At 48.2% G+C, this 14,059-nt stretch overlaps 1 protein-coding gene across 5 annotated transcripts in view; it reads left to right on the top strand.

Annotated features, from left to right (window-relative positions):
- CAMK1G (calcium/calmodulin dependent protein kinase IG) overlaps positions 1 to 13,824 on the top strand; it is a 128,136-nt gene extending 114,312 nt beyond the window's left edge. For all 5 annotated transcript variants that reach the window (XM_075910044.1, XM_075910046.1, XM_075910045.1 and 2 more), the window contains 9 exons: positions 2,050 to 2,188; positions 3,068 to 3,191; positions 5,913 to 5,988; positions 6,398 to 6,510; positions 7,793 to 7,871; positions 8,513 to 8,600; positions 10,018 to 10,433; positions 10,978 to 11,106; positions 13,179 to 13,824. In XM_075910044.1, coding sequence (XP_075766159.1) covers positions 2,050 to 2,188; positions 3,068 to 3,191; positions 5,913 to 5,988; positions 6,398 to 6,510; positions 7,793 to 7,871; positions 8,513 to 8,600; positions 10,018 to 10,433; positions 10,978 to 11,068 — 1,126 coding nt within the window. In that variant the 3' untranslated portion in view covers positions 11,069 to 11,106; positions 13,179 to 13,824. The remainder of the gene's footprint in view (positions 1 to 2,049; positions 2,189 to 3,067; positions 3,192 to 5,912; positions 5,989 to 6,397; positions 6,511 to 7,792; positions 7,872 to 8,512; positions 8,601 to 10,017; positions 10,434 to 10,977; positions 11,107 to 13,178) is intronic.
- Positions 13,825 to 14,059: the final 235 nt, after the last annotated feature.

The following is a 14,059-nucleotide window of genomic DNA, read 5'->3' as shown; positions in this document are numbered from 1 at the left end:
CAGTGGAGCAGGCTGTGGGGTCACTCTGGCTCCTGCTGCTGTAGTGGGGGGGCCACCCCTGCTGCCACCTAGTGCCTGACCCCTTAGTAAGCCCCTGGCTCATGTTACCCTGGGAAGGGGACTTCAGGCAAGGGGGCAGAGCAGGAGCAAGGCTTGGGGGCATGGGTGGGGTGGGAGCAGAATCAGGGTGCGGGCAAGGGATTTGCCCAAGACCCCTTGTCCCCCTAGGAACGGCCCTGGTCAGAGTCCATGTAGCTGCCCTCTTGGTCAGGGCTGTGTGGCCTAGTAGTTAGATTGGTGGGTTGCCACGTTGGGGTAGGTGACAGAGTAGATGGACATGGGCTTTCCCTTCTGCACCAGGTCCCAATCCAAGGCCTGCCCCCAGCTTGATGGGTATCCTGCTGAAACACAACAAGCTAGGCCCCAGTTTTATGACCCTTTCCCCGTTAAGTTCCCCTGAGTCACTTCTTACCTGTTCCTCCGTGGTTTGTGGTCCTTGGATTCCCATGGCTTCCCCTTCCTCTGGGACATCGGGTGCCTGCGGTTGTGGGTCCTCTCTGGCTGGCCGGCCTCTGCACCCACACCGAGGGGTCCTGCTGCTGCTTGGGGTCACAGCCACCAGTTCCAAGGGGTCCTGCTGCCAGGCTGGGGGCTCTGCTGTCCTCCCCAGAGTCCCTGCTGCCGGAGGGCTCCTTTGCCATCCATGGTCCTGATGGCTCTGCAGCAAGCCCCATGCCCAGGGCTCCACAGCTACCCCCAGCTGTAGCCCCAGCCCGGGGCAGTCAGGGGAAAGGCCAGAGTAAGGCAGGGGGTGTTGAGCATGGTTCCAGCACCACTGGCCCACAGCAGGCAGAGCAGGGTGAGACTCTGATCCTCTTCCCTGGCAGAAGTGCCCAGTGAGCGGAACGGGGCCAGGAGCAGAGTGGGAGGGGCCAGGGGCAGAGTGGGAGGGGCAAGGAGCAGAGTGGGAGGGGCCAGGGGCAGAGTGGGAGGGGCAAGGAGTGCACATTTTTATGTCTCCCTTTTTACTAGGGATGTAAGCAAATAGTAGACTACCCAATAAGCAAACACTTATCGGGTAGTCGAGCAGGAACTCGACTAGTCGCTTCCCACCCCCCTTGCTGCCTCTATCAGAGAGAGGCAGTAAGGGGGGGAGCATGAGCTAGTGCTGGGGGGAGCCGGTTAGGGTTCCCTGCCCCCAGAACCATCTCTGCCGGCAGCAGGAGAGGCAGGGGGCAGCGGGGAAACGGTGCAAGCGGGGATTGAAGCAGTCCCACTCGGCCTGTCCCACTGCTGCTCCTCTCCCTTTGGAGAGTACAAGAGCTGCTTGTGGCTCTTGTACATTTCAGAGGAAGAGGCACAGAGGGGAACCCGTGCCAGCATGACTGACATGGGTTCCCACTGCCTCTTTCCCTTTGAAATGTGCAAGAGCTGCAGGCTTCAAAGGGAGAGGCGCAATGGCATAGCGAGCGCCCCCCTTATCGACTAATCGATGGAAATTCCATCGACTACTCAATTAGCTGATTAATTGAAATTTAACATCCCTATTTTTACAAGGCCCCCTAGCCATAGCAGGATATTTCTTCTCCTCCCCCACGACCAGCTAGGGGGCAGCCCCATCATTCCTACCCTCACCCTCATTGCCCACCCGCCCAAAGGGGGACCCACCCATCCTGACTACCCCACTGTCCTGAAGTTCCTTCCATAGGAACCTGCAGGGCTCATCCCTTCCCTTCGGCCGACAGCCCCAACTGTGCTGGACCACTCCCCTTTATATCAGTGTCCCAGCTGGAGCATGCCCAGCAGAGCTAAAAGGAAAGGGCCTTCCCGGCCCACTGGCAAGGATTAACCCCTTCTGATCCAGTACCATGCTGGCACATCTCAGCACAGCATGGATGTGTTCATTGGCTTCTCAACCACAGCGATGCTGTAGATAAAGCTGTACGTGTCTTGCACATCTAGGTGGAGTAAAATTTCCCCTTCTTCTGTCTATGGATATTTTTTATCTCCACGCATTAACTAGTGGTGTGTGTACTGTCTCCCCTTCAGGGTGTCTGGCGGGGAGTTATTTGACCGAATTTTGGAACGAGGTGTTTATACTGAGAAAGATGCAAGTGTGGTGATCCGACAGGTCCTGGCAGCAGTGAAATACCTCCATGAGAATGGAATCGTTCACCGCGATTTAAAGGTAGGTAAATATTGCGCTCCTTGGAAACAGCACTGCCCTGTGAAATGAGCAATGCCTGCAATGCAGCACTGACGGGTTCACTGGGGTACACCGGGAAATCCTGCAAAAGCAAGCTAGCTTTTTAAGATCACGTCACAACCACTATCATCCCTAAGGATTGACCCTGGAACTTTCATCATGAAAAGCTCACAAGGCTCTTATGAAAGGAGTGGTGATAATAGGAGCAGGTTGCAACAAACACACCTATCCATCGCGTTGTGCTCAGTGAGTGTTAACTTGACTCCTAAATTCCACAGAGCCAGCGTTTGCACTCGATACTGCAGTGACTTTCGAGAGGTTTTAGTCTCTGAGTCATCCTGCTGTTGCTTCTGCTGGCCTAGAAGTCAGACAGCTTCTGGAAACGACAAGTGAATTATAGCCAGGTCTACGTGACATGAGAAAGTTGACCTAAGATACACGACTCCAGCTAGGAGAATGGCATAGGTGGAGTCAACGTACCTTAAGTTGAATTTCTGCAGTGTCCCCATTGCGGGAAGTTAACGGGAGAAACTCTCCCATTGACTTTCCTAACTCCTTGCAACCCTGTGGAGTAGCAGCGTTCACATAGGTGCCATCGGCGGTTGATTTAGCAGGTCCTTGCTAGACTCACTAACTCAAACCCCAGAAGATTGATCTCAGGGTAAGTGAAGACAAGCCCTATGTTTACAACCCAATTAACTTCAGGGCTGTTTTGCCTTTAACTCCAATGGCTCTTTGGCCTTTATTTTAATTTTTGTGCATGAACTGAAGAAAAAAAAGGAACCTATCATTTGTAGATTATAGTTCCCCCTCTTTGATTGTCAGTGTGGCATTTAAAATCTGACCATTTCTTACCGACAGCCTGAAAACCTGCTTTACCTGACTCCCGAGGAAAACTCCAAAATCATGATCACAGACTTTGGTCTGTCTAAAATGGAGCAGAATGGCATCATGTCCACAGCTTGTGGGACTCCAGGATATGTTGGTGAGTAAAGGGCCTGGGAGGGCTTTTCCTTGATGACCGACAGGACACAGGCCCTCATATGCCTCTTATTCACTTTCCAGAAGAAAGCAAAGAAGTAACATGCTTAGGCATATTGTAACATGCTAATAAAAATACACTGTAAGGGCTGCAGGCGAATCAGATTAGGGACATAGTTTTTAAGGGTGGCAAAATCTCAGCAGGCTTGAAAAGGGAAAGAAGGTGTCCAACACACATTTAAAAAAATTAGAGTCGAATCTTGAAGTTATTCAAGAATTCACTGTATACTTAAGAAAATCATTGAAAGCAATGAGATTTTGTTAACTGAAATCAACGGGAGTTTTGCTTGAATCAGGATTTCGGGATTTGGCCTAGCAGGTAATATTTTGGAGGCATTCCCTTGTGTCTGGTTCGCAGAAGATGTCTGAGAGACCACCTGACCTCATGGCTTGAGAGCGCCAGTATTTCTGCAAGCTAACCCACCTCTAAATGACATTCGAGCCTTGTGCAAGTCACTGCTCCTTCCCTTGTCTGATTCCCCATTTGTAGAATGGATTTACTTTAGGTCTAACATCTAGTGGTAGGAAGCCCATTCTATGCTCTGGACCTTTCGCCCATAACCTGAAAATCACAAAATAAACAAGTTAATATAATGACCCAACACAGGGGTAGCTGTATTTGTCTGTGTCCACAAAAATATTGAGGAGTCGCATGGCATCTTAAAGACTAACAGATTTATTTGTGAGCAAAAACCCACTTCGTAAGACTCAGGGCCCATATATCACACAGGGCGGTGTTACAACACTTTCATGTCTGGATAGCATTCTGAAGCCATAAAATTCTATGTAAGAACAAGCAGGTCATGGGTTGAATCACAGAAGTTCCTTTAGGGTTGTCCCGTAATGTGCTGATCATGTGACAGGTCTGCCTTCCTGCCCTCTGGGGCTCTACACCACTTTGTCCTGCTGGAACACATTCTCTGGTCTCCCCCAGTCAAGGCACAGAGTTGGGGTGACCACCCCCCTGCAGAGCAATGCAGACACTGAGCCAGTTCAGCTCTGGGAGGGTTCAGCTCTAAGAGCTCAGCAGCACCCAGGAAACCAATCCCCAGAAAGGACCATCACCCCCAATTAAATCCACCCTACCCCATGTAAAAGTTTTACATGGAGAAAACTTCAAAGGAAGTCAGCCCCCTTTATCAGTCCAAGAGGGATATGCACAGTGGTTGTTCCCCTCTCCCCAGGAAACAATTATTTACACTGAGCTTGATAATAAACAAAAGGGTTTTATTAAGTACAAAAAATATGATTTAAGTGCTTGCAAGTGAAAACTGTCAAATCAAAGTAAGTTACAAAATTAAAATGAACAAAAAAACCCTCAGCTAGTTCTAATCCACTAAGAAACTTGTTACATGAAAATTCTTACCTTAAACAGCTGGTCTTATCTCAGGTGAAGAGCTTCTAGTCAGAGTCCACCTTTACTGTGACCCGGGTCTACAGCTTCTTCAAAGTTCTTTGTATCCCCTTAGGGTAGGCCAGGCAGTTTCAAAGGCCAACTGAAGAGGAAGGCTGATTTTTTCCCATTGCATAAATAAACTTACCCCAGGGCAGGAATTCTTTGTTCAGCACCCCTCATCTCCATGGAAAAATACCAGGTTCAAGAGGGATTCCAGTACCAGGGGCATGGTCACATGTCTTTCCAGGACTAACCACAGTTTGGGTATACAGGACAAACCAGACTATTCACATGTCATTGATTCGATGACTGAGCCATTCGTTTCTGGGGCATCAGTAATGGCCCTCAATAACACATTTAGAATTATAAATAGATCCACACTTTGTACTTCTAACTTCACATACAAGAATGATTCATGCATAAAAGTAGAATGTATACATTCAGCAGCTTGTAACTGTAAAATTGATAAGTTACATGACCTGCTTTGTATAAAGCATCTTCGAGTTATACATATTCATATCCATAAGCCAATTTTCATAAAGCATGGGGGGGGGGGGGGCATGACAACAACAACCATTGAAAAATGGACAATGTTAATTCTCCATCACTTTCAGTCTATAAATCAACACTGGAAGGTTTTCTAAAAAGAAGGAGGCTACAGCTACACCAGAAGTTATAGACTTGATGACACATTACTGAGTGAGCTTCTCTGGCCTTTGTTATGCAGGTCAGACTAGATTATCATAATGTTCTTTCTGGCTTCAAAAATCTATGAGTTACTCATCCTGCCTCTCTGCTGCTTTGGATTTGTTGGGTGGCAAATGCACAGACATCTATGTGTTTCTATCCACAATCATTCAGGTCAGGTCTACACTGGAAGAGAAAACTGATGCAAAATACGCAACTCCAGCTACGTGAATTGCGTAGCTGGAGTCGACGTGCCTTGCAATGATTTTCTGGGGCAGCCCGACAGCAGGAGGTCAACAGGAGAAACTCTCCCATCAACTTCCCTTACACTTTGTGACAGCAAGGAGTATCATGGTCAATGGGGGCACGGTCAGCATTCGATTTAGAGGGTCTTTACTAGACCCACTAAATCGAACCCCAGAAGATTGATCGCTGGAGCATCGATCCTCCAGTAGGTGGAGACATGGCCTAACCCCTAAAAGCCTGGCACACCAGGTTTATGATTGTTCAATGTAAAGTCATTTGTTGTCCTGAAATGGTTTATATTCCCTACAACTTTGATTTGCTTTTGATTTCCTGTAGCTCCCGAGGTCCTAGCACAGAAACCATACAGCAAAGCTGTCGATTGCTGGTCGATAGGCGTCATTACTTATATCCTGTGAGTATGAACCAACAACACCTTTGCTTTTTGACAGATGCTCAGGATTCTTCATTGCTGCGGCCCCTTGTGCGGCACCACATATGCTTGTGCAAAGTCCGCCCTGGGCATTATTCCTTCAGTAGCATAAAATTATCAGGCATCCTCCTTCGCTGTGCTTTCTAGGTTCAGTTTCATCTCATCAGCTGCACACCCACTGGGGTTTTGTCCTGCCATTGCCACACTGGGGCTTTCAACCTTTTTCTGAATCGTTACCCTCAAGCCGTGCTGCATGGTGAGGGTTAATAGTGCATTCTCCTCCCTTCATCCCTTATCCCTGTGAGACACGCCAGTTGCCCCCAGTAGAGTTCAAAATGCTTGTGCATGCCAAGAGAGAGGCGCTAATCAGCTCCTTGCTGTTCTGCTCCAGGCTGTGTGGATACCCTCCCTTCTACGAAGAGACAGAATCCAAACTGTTCGAAAAGATTAAAGAAGGCTACTACGAGTTTGAGTCTCCATTTTGGGATGATATCTCGGAGTCAGGTACCTCTCATCCACTGCAGAACACCTTACTAGCACTCTGTCCCCTCTCTGGCATGCAACATCGGCCATCTAGAACTCTCCTGATCATGTAGTGGCTGAGCTCTACCAGGGAACAAGAGGGAAGGAGAGTTTAGAGAAGCACATCCTAGAACATAAGAACAGCCATATTGGGTCAGACCAACAGTGTCCTGTCTGCTGACAGTGGCCAATATCAGATGCCCCAGAGGGAGGGAACACAACAGGTAATCCTCCTGTCTCCCACTTCCACACCATTCCTACCCATCCTGGCTAATAGCCATTGATGGACCTAACCTCCATGAATCTATCTAGCTCTTTTTTGAACCCTGATAAAGTTCTAGCCTTCACGCATCCTCTGGCAAGGAGTTCCACAGGTTGACAGAGTGCTGAGTGAAGAAAAACTTCCTTTTGTTTATTTTAAACCTGCTGCCTATTAATTTCATTTGGTGACCCCTAATTCTTATATTGTGGGAATAAGGAAATACCTTTTCCTTATTCACTTTTTCCACACCACTCATGATTGTATAGACTTTTATCATATCCCCCCTCAGTATCCTCTTTTCTAAGCTGAAAAGTCCCCGTCTTTTTAATCTCTCTTCATATGGGACCCATTCCAAACCCCTCATCATTTTTGTTGCCCCTTTTCGGAACCTTTCTATTTGTCTCATTCTATTTGCCACAGCAAGTTGTTTTCTTTGCTTCCTGGCCACCGTAAGGGTTTCCACACACCTTTCTCTGAAGCAGGGCTGGGTAGTAAGTGGCCCGTGGGCTGGATGTGGCTCATCAGGGTTAGCTCTGGCTGGCTGCCAGACACTTTGTTTATCTGAATGTCCGCAGGCAAGGCCGCTCACAGCCCCCATTGGCTGTGGTTCACTGCTCCGGGAATGGGAGCTGTAGGAAGCGGTGATTCAGCCTATGGGCTGCTTATTGCACACCCCAGCTCTGAAGCGTCTAGGTCTGGCCAGGGTCAGAGATGGGAGACTGAACCGGGGTTGCCACAGGTCTGATCCACTCTGACAATGCTATATTTTAGCAATAAAGCTTGACCCATCTTCAGTTAATATGTTCCCCTAAGCAAGCTATCTCCCCTGAGCATACATCCATTTTACCTTGGGGAGGGTGTTACAAGAGTGTGGGTTTAAACATGGAACATTAGACACGTAAGCAGCATGCTGGACCTGCCAGAGTTTGCTGGGTCAGCTGTAGGATTGTTTCTTGTAAGTGCTAAGACCTGATCCTGTCTCTCTGATTTCCCCACTAACAGCCAAGGATTTCATCTGCCACTTACTGGAGAAGGATCCAAACGAGAGGTTCACGTGCGAGAAAGCTTTGAGACACCCCTGGTGAGAGCAACATGTCACCTACTATCGTAACATTGCTACCTGGTAGCAAATGGAATTCATCAGCCTCGTCATTTAACCCTAGAATGCTCTCTGTAGCCTATGGAACGGTGATGTCTTACTAATCTCTAGTGTTTTCTTTGCAATCTGATGGGAAATGTTGTCTTGGTTCTCTCTTGTGCCGAAAGAAAGTGATAATTAAATTGGCTATTTGTGCACAGTTCGCCTTCAAGATCAGAGAGAAACAATCCCCCTCTGGTTAGGGATGTAAAAGGTTAACCCCTGCTTACCACTTACCTGGAGGGCTGGGTATGAGGAACCCTCCCTCCCACTGCAGCCCGGCTGGCCAAACCAAGCTTCCTCCCCCACAACAGGCTGATCAGATCCCAGCTGCACCATTAACCCGTTAAACAATTGCAATTATATTGTTTAACCAGTTAACTCGTTAAATGGATATTTACTTCCCTAACTCTGCTATTTCTTCAACTCTGAAGTGTGTGTTTGTATTATGCTGTGTTGCTGTTTTTCCTTTGGGTTTAATTACTCTTGATTGATTGTACCAAGCCGTTAGCTGCCTCCAGAATGCGGAATGCCTCTCAAATGCCATCTGCCTACGAGCCTGTTTCTTGTCTCCCCATCTGCAGGATTGATGGAAATACAGCCCTTCACCGTGATATATACCCATCTGTCAGTGCTCAGATCCAGAAAAACTTTGCAAAGAGCAAATGGAGGGTAGGTTGTTTGTTGTTGGGAGCTAGAACCATTTCCAAATCACATGCCAGTGGCTACCATGTAGCCATGAGTGCACCTTAAACTGCTTGGATGAGCACCTCAACCTTGGACCCCTTCTCCCAGAAATCAGTGTGGATATTTTACTTGATTATATTATGAACTACTATTCGGTGGTAGGATCGAGAGGTCTCAGCTGAAAGTGGAGCCTCTCTATAGTGCTGAAATTGATACAAACACAAGATCCCACAGAGCTTAAAATCATAGAACCAGAAGGGACCTCGAGAGGTCATCAACATAAAAGCAGCCAGACTGGGTCAGACCAAAGGTCCATCCAACCCAGTGTCCTGTCTGCCGACAGTGGCCAATGACAGGTGCCCCAGAGGGAGTGAATACAACAGGGAATCATCAAGCAGTCCCTCTCCTGTCACCCATTCCCAGCCTCTGACAGAGGCTAGGGACACCATTCCTACCCATCCTGGCTAATAGCCATCGATGGACCTAACCTCCATGAATTTATCTAGTTCTTTCTTGAACCCTGTTAAAGTCCTGGTCTTCACAATGTCCCCTGGCAAGGAGTTCCACAGGCCAACCATGCGCTGTGTAAAGAAAAACTTCCTTTTGTTTGTTTTCAGCCTGCTGCCTGTTAATTTCATTTGGTGACCCCTAGTTCTTCTGTTACGGGAACAAGTAAATAACTTTGCCTTATTCACTTTTTCCACACCAGTCATGATGTTATAGACCTCTATCATATCCTCCCAGAGTCTCTCCTTTTCTAAGTACAAGTCTTTTCAACCTCTCTTCATATGGGACCCTGTTCCAAACCCCTAACCATTTTTGTTGCCCTTTTCTAAACCTTTTCCAATGCCAATATATCAAGTCCTGCCCTCTGCCCTCACGGCAGGACCAAGCACCATCCCTGATAGATGTCTGTCTAACCTGGACCCTAGGGTGAGAAGAGGGAGGATTATAGGCTCCTCTTTACTCATGAGGAGCAGAGGTACCCAGAGACTGCACTTTGCTTGCGGGTATTGAATGTAGGTTTCCTGCGTCTTACTGCCACTCTGGCTATTCTTGTGAGATCGGCGCTGCTGCCCGGTGGCAGCGAGTTTAGGAGAACAGCCTCTTCCGTGGCATTTTAGTTACTTTGTTCCAAATTTGGGTTCATGCTTGAGCAGACGCTTGCAGCCCTGACCTGCCTGTGAGCAAGAGCAGCCTGTTCCCCAGCTGCCTGATCAAAGAGGCGGCGGGTGAAATTCTCCTCTGCATGTTCTCATGCCAGGGTTGAACATGGCCCATCTGGGCAATGCAGCAACGTAATTGTAATAACTCCCCATGAAAGATCTTTAGTCCATTCACACTGCAGCATCCAGGGAGCTTGCAAGATGGTCACGGTTGTTTTATGTCTCCTCTCGCTCAGCAAGCCTTCAATGCTGCAGCCGTTGTGCGCCACATGAAGAAACTCCACATGAACTGCCACGCACGGGCTGACACCGATCTTCCGGTCATCCAAGTGTCAGAAGGATCCAGACTCAACAGCCCGGAGGTCAGCAGCCAAGAGGCGCCCAGTCAAGACAAGAAGATGCTCATCCCCACATTAGCGTGTCAAATGCCTCCCAGCCAGCTTGACCAAAACACCCGGATGGCACAGAGCAAGTCACTAGATCATTTGGTTAATGGGTCACTGCCTATCAACCAGTGCTTGATCCTGCCGGTCAATCAGAGCTCTCCAACTAGAACTTCTTGCGGGTGCAGTTCAGCCTGCGGTGGGCACGAGAAAGTGAAGTCGGTCTTCTGTTCCGAGTCAGTGCTACTTAAAAAAGCTGCCAAAACCCAGTAGGTAGCCACGTTGTCACTTCTAACTTCTGAGACAGGTTTATCTTCACAGCACAGTTCCTGCAACCAGCTGGCACTGGGCTTTCTAGAAAGGTGGCGGGTGCATTAGGTTGCACGCACCAGGTGTGGGTGGGAAAGAGGGGAAGGTGGGGAGGGCAGAGGAAAATTTGCAAAGTGGCTGGATAGTTGTGGCCAGCCAAACCTCCTCCCACTCTCTTGGAGCACAGCCTTGGACATCAAGTTGAGACACACTGGTGACATGGCAGATCTTACCATGTTCCAGAGAGCTTCCGTCTCCATCATCCTCAATCTGGTGCTTTTCCATAGTTTGGAAGGACCTATGGGTTTGGGGTTTGTTTGTTTGTTGCATTTGCAAAAAATACTGGTCCTGCTTCTCAGCTGGCATTAATCAGCCAAGCTACACCAGCTGAGTAGCTGGCCCACTATTTATATTTAAAAATAGTTATTTCTTCTCCGTGGAAGAAAGTACCTGGATGTTGCTCTTCACTTTCTGCATTTTCTCTCTTCCCACCCACCCAACCAGTCACTTCAAATCAGAGGTCATCGTTCCAGTGAAAACCAGTAACCATTCGCACCGTGGTACTGGGCAAACTGGTGTGTGCTTGGTCATGTGATTGGCAGGTCACCCGTTTGAGCCAACACATCTGTTACGGTAAGTGCAGCGAGATCAAAATGACTCAGGCTTTAGCAGGAGGAAGCAAAAAGAGTCTGGATCATAAAGAGTTTTCTGGAGTAAGTTGTAATCCTGGTTGAACGGCATGGTGGCTGCAAGAGTCTGACACACTGAAGCATCTTTCAACTTCTCTTTAGACCAGTTGTGTTAATACAGGGGCCTGACTGATGCCCACTGGAGTTGCTCACATCCCGTTGCATCAGAATAGGGCTCTGTCCTGCAGAAGAGACGTAGAACGTAGCCCTGCCATCCTGAACTATGCACAAGCGGGAGTTCTTTAACTCAGAGCAAAAGCAAACCGGACAGGTCTGTGAACTGGCTAAGGGGCCTTTCCTCAGCCAGTAGTGACAGTCAGCTGTTGCCACATGACCGCTCCACGGTGGCCTATCTAAAATGCGATGGAGGGAATCTAGGTCAACTCAGAGGAGGTAAATGTCCACCTCCCACAAACCTCTAGCCCAGTTGGCCCTTGCTGGCTCCGATCTGAGCATTCTCAGCAGGCATCAAGGACTGATTGGGCCAAGGGCTTGGAGGACTTTCCCCTCCTTAGCTGGGGTCCAGCCAGGTGAGGTCTAAGTCACGATGCGGCCCCGCAGCCTGTGGAACCCTGCTTTGGATTAGAACGTGGTCACTTGTCAGGGATACAGGAATGTCCACGTGTGCGTGGAGGTGGCTTTCTTGCCTGCTGAGGAGATGAATCATGGAATAGTCAAGCTGATGTTTGCTCTGCTGTGAGCAAGCACTAGGAAGTGTGACTATGACACTGCGCATGAAGGAAAGCGTTCCCCAAGTAAAAGGGAGAGCGTAAGTCAGCTCAGCTCTCCTCCCAAGTTCAGAAGTCAGCCGCACATTATATTATGGTTCCAGTTTTTATATCAAGAGTGAACAGATGATACTTGCACAAATACTAAGTGTTACAGGTGGCTTTAAGCACCTCAGTAGGAGGCGTTATCAACCTATTGGCGTCTATGTCAATTTATAGCAGCTGGAATAAATTGCCCAGGGAGGCTGTGGAATCTACATCATTGGAGATTTTTAAGAGCAGGTTAGGCAGACACCTGTCAGGGATGGTCCAGATCAGTAATGGGCAGCTGAGGCTAGTGAGTAGGCTGCATGAGCGGCCCTCCTTCATCTCAGTGGGCTGCAAGATTGTCCTAACCAAGGTAGTCTCCAGAGATCGAGTAGTTTTGCTCCCTGCGCTTGCCTCCCTAGAATTTGCAAGGGGTGCCAATGGAACCAGAGCAGCACTTTGGCACGCGCAATCTTGTGTGCAATCCGCACGCACCTCCTGTCACATGCCCTGGCTTGAAGTGCCTGTCACTTTAGGAACACCGGTAGGGAAAAAAACAACATGGATGGAAACCAGGAGAATCTGGCAACCCAGCACATGGGCGAAGGTAAACAAAATGTCTTGCATGCCACACCTAGCACCCCAGTGGGCTGCATGTGGGTTGTGGGCCACAGGTTGCCAACCGCTGTTCTAGATGGTGCTTGGCCAGGCCGCAAGGGCAGGGGACTGGACTTGATGACCTCTCGAGGTCCCTTCCCATTCTGTGAGTAATCCCTTATTAATCCTTTCTCAAGTAGGCTGTGTCTAGACTGCAGGGTTTTTTTGAAAAAAGTAGCCTTTTTTTGAAAAAACTTCACCTGCGTCTAGACTACAGCCACGTTCTTTCGAAATTAAATCGAAAGAACGTGGCTTTTCTTTCGACGGTGGTACTCCTCATTTCACGAGGAAGAACGCCTTTTTTTGAAAGTGCTCGTTCGAAAAAAGGTGTTCTTGAATGCAAACAGGGCTTTTTCGAAAGAGAGCATCCAGACTCACTCGCTGCTTTCTTTCAAAAAAGCGGCTTGCTTTTTCAAAAGTACTGCTTGCAGTCTAGACACTCTGTTTTGAAAGAGGCTTTTTCGAAAGAGGCTTGCAGTCTAGATGTAGCCGTACAGATCAGCGGGGTCAAGATGGCCCTGGTGCTGTTTGTGAAAGGAATGTGTGCTAAAGGAAGTCTCCACAAACAATTCCAGCCGTGACACTGAATTTTCTTCCATTCCAGAAGGGCTGGTTCATGCATTTCTGCGCTTCAAAGCCAGACAGCAATAGCACAAACAAGAGGAGAGGAGACTGATTCCTGGCAGCCGCAGACGGAGAGCTTTTTTCTCAGAGGAGAGTGGCCGTTTATCAGAGAGCTGCACGCTTTCACTCCTAAGAAATCCTTCAAAGCAACAACCTTGAAGAGCACCTGGCTTCTTAGAACAGGGAGCAGTTGTTTTAGACAAGGGAGGTGTACGGGCATGAGGCTTCTGCTAGCACCTTCCATCTACATGACACATGTATCATTGCATAAGGCTGTATCTTGCTTCTTTGTCTCTATTGTATAGTTGTTCAATGCGGAAGACAGGATAATTCTTTTAATGCAAAGCCAGATGGTGTTTATTTAGTCATGGGCATCCCCACAGCTTTTACAGCCTATGCCTCTCTCTCCTAGAATTTCTTCTCCCTTCCAAGCTTCAGCATGTTTAAATCCAGTGTCAATTTCCTGTCCTGGCTGTGACGTTTTCCTTTAAGCTGTGAAAGGAGAGAACCTGCTACCACCCCCTGTTGTCTGAGGATAATCCAAGAGAGGTCTGAATTCCCTGCTTCTGAGTCTGTAATTGTGGAATAAACCCTGTGCTTAAGAAAGCTGACTTTTATTTTGTAAAGTGAGCCTTGGCTAGACATGAAAGTGATCTCTTACATCCCCCTAGGCAAATTCCCACCACAAATGCACAGTTGTTCCCTACTATCTTCTGCCTGCAATGTATTGTGTTGAAAATATGCATGGGGTAACAAAGTCAAACCGGATGGTGTTTAACTCCACCTTGGAGCACCACTGCTTTTTCATGTGTGTAAATACGACTCTTATTATTTTTACTCCATTATCCACTCATAAAAACA

This window comes from Pelodiscus sinensis, chromosome 27 (assembly GCF_049634645.1).
Source record: "Pelodiscus sinensis isolate JC-2024 chromosome 27, ASM4963464v1, whole genome shotgun sequence".
Lineage (NCBI taxonomy): Eukaryota > Metazoa > Chordata > Testudines > Trionychidae > Pelodiscus > Pelodiscus sinensis.
Note: the sequence above shows the minus strand (reverse complement) of the source record. Positions and strands in the feature narration are given on the sequence as shown.